General features: G+C 32.9%; 1 protein-coding gene across 1 annotated transcript; it reads right to left on the bottom strand.

The window, feature by feature from the left end:
• Nucleotides 1-1,212: 1,212 nt before the first annotated feature.
• LOC107018669 (bidirectional sugar transporter N3-like) lies at nt 1,213-3,797 on the bottom strand. Its single transcript, XM_015219210.2, has 6 exons — nt 3,597-3,797; nt 3,318-3,354; nt 3,010-3,220; nt 2,676-2,837; nt 2,443-2,562; nt 1,213-1,710 (listed from the first exon to the last, which is right to left on the bottom strand). Exons 1-6 carry the CDS (start codon nt 3,646-3,648, stop codon nt 1,405-1,407), a joined length of 888 nt encoding a protein of 295 aa, XP_015074696.1. The 5' UTR covers nt 3,649-3,797; the 3' UTR covers nt 1,213-1,404.
• Nucleotides 3,798-6,094: the final 2,297 nt, after the last annotated feature.

The following is a 6,094-nucleotide window of genomic DNA, read 5'->3' as shown; positions in this document are numbered from 1 at the left end:
AACTATCGCGGGGGGCGTGGTGGCGGCCGGCAGGGGAGCCGCGGCGGCTACGGCAGAAACAGCGGAGGCCGCGGGCGCGGCGGTCGGCAGGGCAGTCGTCCGTCGTACGACGGTCAGCAGCACGGCAGCAACAACAGCCTGCACTCCTTCGGCAGCGGCGGGCAGTCATCTTCCAGCGGCGGGCAGGGCACTTACGAGCGGGATCGTCCAACTTGTCAAATCTGTCAGAAAACAGGACACACCGCTGTTCGTTGCTGGTTTCGGTATGAGGAGAGCCGAAATAGTGATAACCGTGCCAATTATGCATCTCAAGCCGGCCCTTCCTCTGAATGGCTGTTGGATACTGGGGCCAACATGCACGTTACTTCTGATCTATCCAAGCTTAACGCTCCAAATCCATATCATGGCTCCAATGGTATTACTGTTGGCAACGGTGAGTCCCTTAATATTTCTCACACTGGCACGGGTACCATTAAAACCCCCACCGCTATCTTTCACCTAGGTAACCTTACCCACGTCCCTTCTATTAAATCCAATCTCCTTTCAGTTCACCAATTCACAAAAGACAATAATTGCTCACTCTTGTTCACCTCTAATGATTTTCAGATCCTAGACAATACTACCAAGAGGGTGATTTTTCAGGGCCCCTGTGAGCATGGTCTGTACGTTCTTCCTGGCACAAGTTCGTCTGCCCACCCAGTTTCAGAAAGCGTTCCTGTGGCTCCGGTGGCTCTTTCGGCTGATGGCCACAGTCTGTTGTGGCACAGTCGTCTGGGTCACCCGTCTACTCAAATAATAAATTCTTTAATGTCTCAATTAGGTTTTTCTTCCATTCATGTAAACAATTGTGACTCCTGTTCAATTGCTAAATCTCATAAATTACCTTTTACTTTATCTGAGAAGCGTACAACTGCACCTTTTCAACTTATTCATTCTGACCTATGGGGTCCTACTGCTGTTCCTTCATTTGCTGGTTTTCGCTATTATATTTGTTTTGTGGATGATTTTACAAAATACACTTGGTTGTACCCACTAAAACACAAATCACAGGCATACACCACCTTTGTCACTTTTGAAAAAATGGTCAAAACACAATTCAATTCTCATGTTAAACTTTTTCGAAGTGACAATGGAAAGGAATATGTCAATAACATCTTTGGCCAGTTTCTGCAATCCCTGGGAATTATTCTTTCAGTTAGAAACAAAAAGAAATTGTTGATTGAGATTATGTAAGATATATTTAAGGGCCTTTTGATTCATAATATTTCTCTTTTCCTCTTTCTACAGAGAAATGGAAACGAAATTTGTAGGTAGGGTAGGATGATATATATATAATACTATAAATTACAAATAAATAAACAAAAAAGCAATGAAACATAGAAGTAAATAATAAAAGAGTAAAATTCATGCAGCACACACCACAAGCACCGGTGTTTGAAAGGGCTGCAACTTCACTTGTGCTACGTCATCACCAAGTCTCTCCTCATTCTCATTGTTATTTGCCACCACTACTGGAACTATAGCGGCCATGTTAATTTCCTCTGTATCGTTGGAATTAACGTCCTCGGAATCAACAGGATAAATCTGCTCCGAGTTTACTACATGCTCACAAACTTTTTTCTCTAAATCTATCGCTGGCTTCGCGTTCCGGTAAATTCCATATAACAACATTTGAATCATTCCCAGAAAAAAACCCAATACATTCGGCAACTGCACAAAATTAAAACTAAATCTTTTTATTGTAGTACTATAATTTTTTTAAAAAAAAATTAATTAAAGAAAAATTATTAAGTAAATGGAATTAGTGAGATAATTTTGTAGTTTAGTAGTTTGGTTGAATTGTACGATGAGGAAATTAATGTGGAACAATAAATGTATGAATGTTAAGTAGTTGGTAAGCAATAAAGACACATCATGTTCATGTTCGAAATTTAGTGGTTCTTTTTGTTGCCTTTCTAAGTAGGTTGGTTTTAGTTATCTTGTCTAAATACCACGCAACCAAAATTTTGTTCAATGTATCAAATAATTAATGTATATTATAATATTATCGCTGACAAAATAAAATTTAATTCGTCCAATCTGTTTAAGTTTTGATTGGTTATTAAACCGCTCATTCATTAGTTCAACTCATTTCAATCCAATCAATTTCAATATGTAACCTAAATTGACTCGTTAGAAATATTGTCAAAATAATTTTTTTTAAAAGTTATTTTTCAATTCGATATGTTTTATATAGCCATAATAAAGAAAAATAAAACAATTAAACTTGGTAAAAATTGAGTAAAATAATTAAGTCTTGACCGTTATATAACATTTTGACCTAATAACTCTTTTTGAATTGGTTGAATCTTGACCCGATTATTATCTTAAGTCATTATGACCCGTTCAAATTTAATCAAATCCGCTTAATAGATATGTAGTAGTTTAGGTGCAAGTACTTACTGCAATACACAAGTCCTTAAGGAGGAGTCCATAGCCAAACCACATGATAGCACTCAAAGTAAGAAAGAAAGAGAGGGTGAAAGGCATGAATTCCACAGTCTTTGTTCGAACCACTTGAAACTGATTTTTTTTTTTAAAAAAAACAAACATAAAAAGTGTTAGAAATTATAATTAATTAATTTTCAAAGTGACTATATTTAATAGATAGTTGATATCATATCATGTTTAATTACCACGATGCTAAGAGGTGCTGCAAAAACACCCACTGCTACGGTTACACAAATCCAACCAACAACTTGTACGCGTAGGACTCCATTCAGAGGAAATAAAGTGATTAAAAATATGAGTGTGTATAATCCTCCGATCAATAATACCAAAAGTTGCACCGTTTGCCTCTGTGTAATATGCGTAGTCAAAACATAACGCAATTTAATTATATAAGTAACACTAAGTGAATTAACCTAAAGCAGGTTGAACAACATGTGGTACAATGAGCGTGTACAACTATTAACTGTTGATTGTACCACGTTGTTCAACCTGTTCTATATCATAATGAAAATTACGTACCCTAGCCTCCTTGGATGCGTAGAGAATGAAAATCGTAATGTAAATGGTCTCAACAATGCAACCAAAGGAGTTGATGGAGACTAGAAGAATTGCATTTTTCTTGATAAATGCATAATACATCCATAACATCGATGAAAATAGTGCTACCACGTAAGGTACTGATTGATAACCCATCGTTGATTTTTCTTTGCAAATTCGTCTGAATGCTGGACTGAAAAATCAGTACAACTAAAAATTTAGTATATGTCTAAGAAAAATACTAGAAATTTCTCTTTGTTAGAATTAATGAAAGATGATTAGTTACTTACACTGGAGCTAAGAAGACCAATATGGAGATAACATTTCCTGTAACATACAAACCGAAAATAAATAAATAAAAGGGTTAGTACTGTTCTGTCCACTTATATGACTTACTTTCATTTTTTTTTAGTAAGTTCCAAAAAGAATGACAGAAAGAAATTTTGTCATACAATATATTCATGAGAATATATATGCAATGGACATGTGAATATATTGTAGTACTAGCTAGGAATAACTAAAGTTTGGTTCAATAGGGCTATTTTGCAACAACTTTTTAGGGAACTTACCTAAGACTCCAAAGACGAAGAGCCATGGATGGTGGAGGTCAAATAAGGCCATGTTGATTGTGATTTGGTTATTTGAATGATATAAATTAATATATTCAAATTTGGGAACAAAGGCTTTATTTAAGGTCTCTTGAGAAACCTTGCTCTTTCTCTTTCTCACTTATATATATATATATAAAAGATAGAAAATCCCACAATTTCATGCAAAAAGGTGAGAGAGAATGAAAGTATTTATAATAGGGGAAATGTGGTTTGTGCATACAACTCAATTATCATCTACGTTGCATGACAAGTGGAGGGTTAGTAGGTGGTGTACGATAAAATCATTCACCCAAAATAATGGATTATAGCCTCACGTGCTATCCCTATGCGTGTCAATCATACAAATTAATTACTATATTCAAATTAATATTATTATTGGGGATAAAATATAAGTACTCAGAGACAAATTTTAACTAAACTAAGATTTTATTATTCTTTTGAATTCATTTTTTATATAATTTTGTACACTTTTTGACTTATGTGGCACACTCTGTGACTCCACACAATTCAATCGTATAGAAGATATTTGAAAACCACATAAGTTAAAAAGGTGTTAAAAAAAATGAGTTAAGGGATAATAGAACCTCAAGGGTTACTTGCATATTTTTCCTTATTAATATCATCAACGCGTTAGGCTTAGGAGCTATTTATTATTATTATTATTATTATTATTATTATTATTATTATTATTAATTGTAGTACTATTAGAGAAATTGTTGAACCCCACTTTATTCTATTTTTAGGATTTTCATTCACACCCAACTCAATCGATTAATAGCTAGCTAGGCTTTTGATTGATCACACTTAATCATTTCATTACGTCTCACTTCTAAACTAATTTAGAATGATTATATTGATTACGTTTGTATTCCTAAAATTTTATTCTTTTATGTATTACGTACTTTTATGTTAATTGTCGGTCTACTTCTTTCATTCAAATTGAAAAAAAATTGACAACATTTTACGTACAAGTTCATGATTTACATATTAAAGTTGCTATTGAATCAAAATAATAAAAGGGGTCTTCTAGATTGTTCTAGTTAAATTATATTATAAAGTATTGTCCTATAAATATATGTTTTCAAGTAGAGCCTACATATATTAATTGTAGGGCTATAATTATGCGTAAGACGAGAGATATTATTATCAACAATTATTGCGTATATATTACTAGTGTTTTCTCGACTCCTCATTGCTTATGTCTTTTTGCCCATGAAATATGAATGATATTTACATTTTTTTACGTTACAAAAAAAAAAAGCCTTATTTCCCGTAACTCGTTAGTTCTTTATTCCCTTTTTATTTAATTTGTACATAACCAAATACGCCTTATTGTTGTTAGTCTGTTTAATTCTTTAAAGATGATTTGTCATTTTGTTGTATTAAAGGTGTTTTAAACCCTTTAATTTGGGATTTTTCTTTTCTCTTTTTAGCTGAAATACCAACGGTTTATGCATGATTATAGGACAAGTCCAAATTCTAAATGACGTAAATAATATGAAAAGCTAGCCACCTTTCATTCCCATTTCCCCTTTTGTTGTGCTGTCTTTTTATATGTTATAATATAATATGATGATTGGAAGAATGGTACCTAGTTGGAGGCCATTTAGATGGACACCTGTTTTCCTTTACGTAACCTATTATAACTAATCTTTTTACCAAACAATCATTGAACAACAAACGAAAATATCATATATTTTACTTTCCCTTCCACCAATCCTTACATTTTATAAATTTCGAATAATATATATTCCTTTGGTTTCTAATTTCTTGTTCAACTTTTATTTACTTGTTTTTGTTGATAAATCAAGAAAAAGAAAATTTTTCTTATCAATTATACTGTCAATTAATTAATTTTGAAAAAAAATAGAAGAGGTAAATGGTATATTTATTATGTCAATCATTGTTTTCTTAATTAATACGTGTGTCAATTTAAAAATGAGCGAGTAATTTGAGATGAAAAAAGTATATATAATCAATGACTACCTCCCATGAGCGGAGCCACCTTAGGCGAAGGATGATCTGATGCATATCCTTCGCCGGCTATATGGTGTATATAACAAAAATTAAATGTTAGCTATTATGAGTATATATATTTTATTTTGCATACTCTTTATCAAATTTTGATTCTATTACTATCAATGCACCCAATCTAAAATAAAAAATGAAAATAAAATACTCTATCGACGTACGTCCACTCGAGGAATAGTATAGTCTCATTTCTATGATTCTATTTATAATATAATCTGGTTTAGTGGGAATATTTGCGGGATTAAAGAACTTCTTCCATAAGTTTGTTAAAATAATCTTTCGAACGATCATTTTCAATTCAAGTGACATTTGTTTGATTAACTCTAAATTTTCAAAAGAACAAAATCCATATTTCTTTTTCGGTTTTAATTTATATAAATGACTCACCTGTCTTTTTAAGCCGTCCTAATTAAAAAGGACAAATT

Source organism: Solanum pennellii, chromosome 5, assembly GCF_001406875.1.
Source record: "Solanum pennellii chromosome 5, SPENNV200".
Taxonomy (NCBI): domain Eukaryota; kingdom Viridiplantae; phylum Streptophyta; class Magnoliopsida; order Solanales; family Solanaceae; genus Solanum; species Solanum pennellii.
The sequence above is the reverse complement of the archived record's forward strand: the minus strand, read 5'-3'. Positions and strand labels throughout refer to the sequence as shown.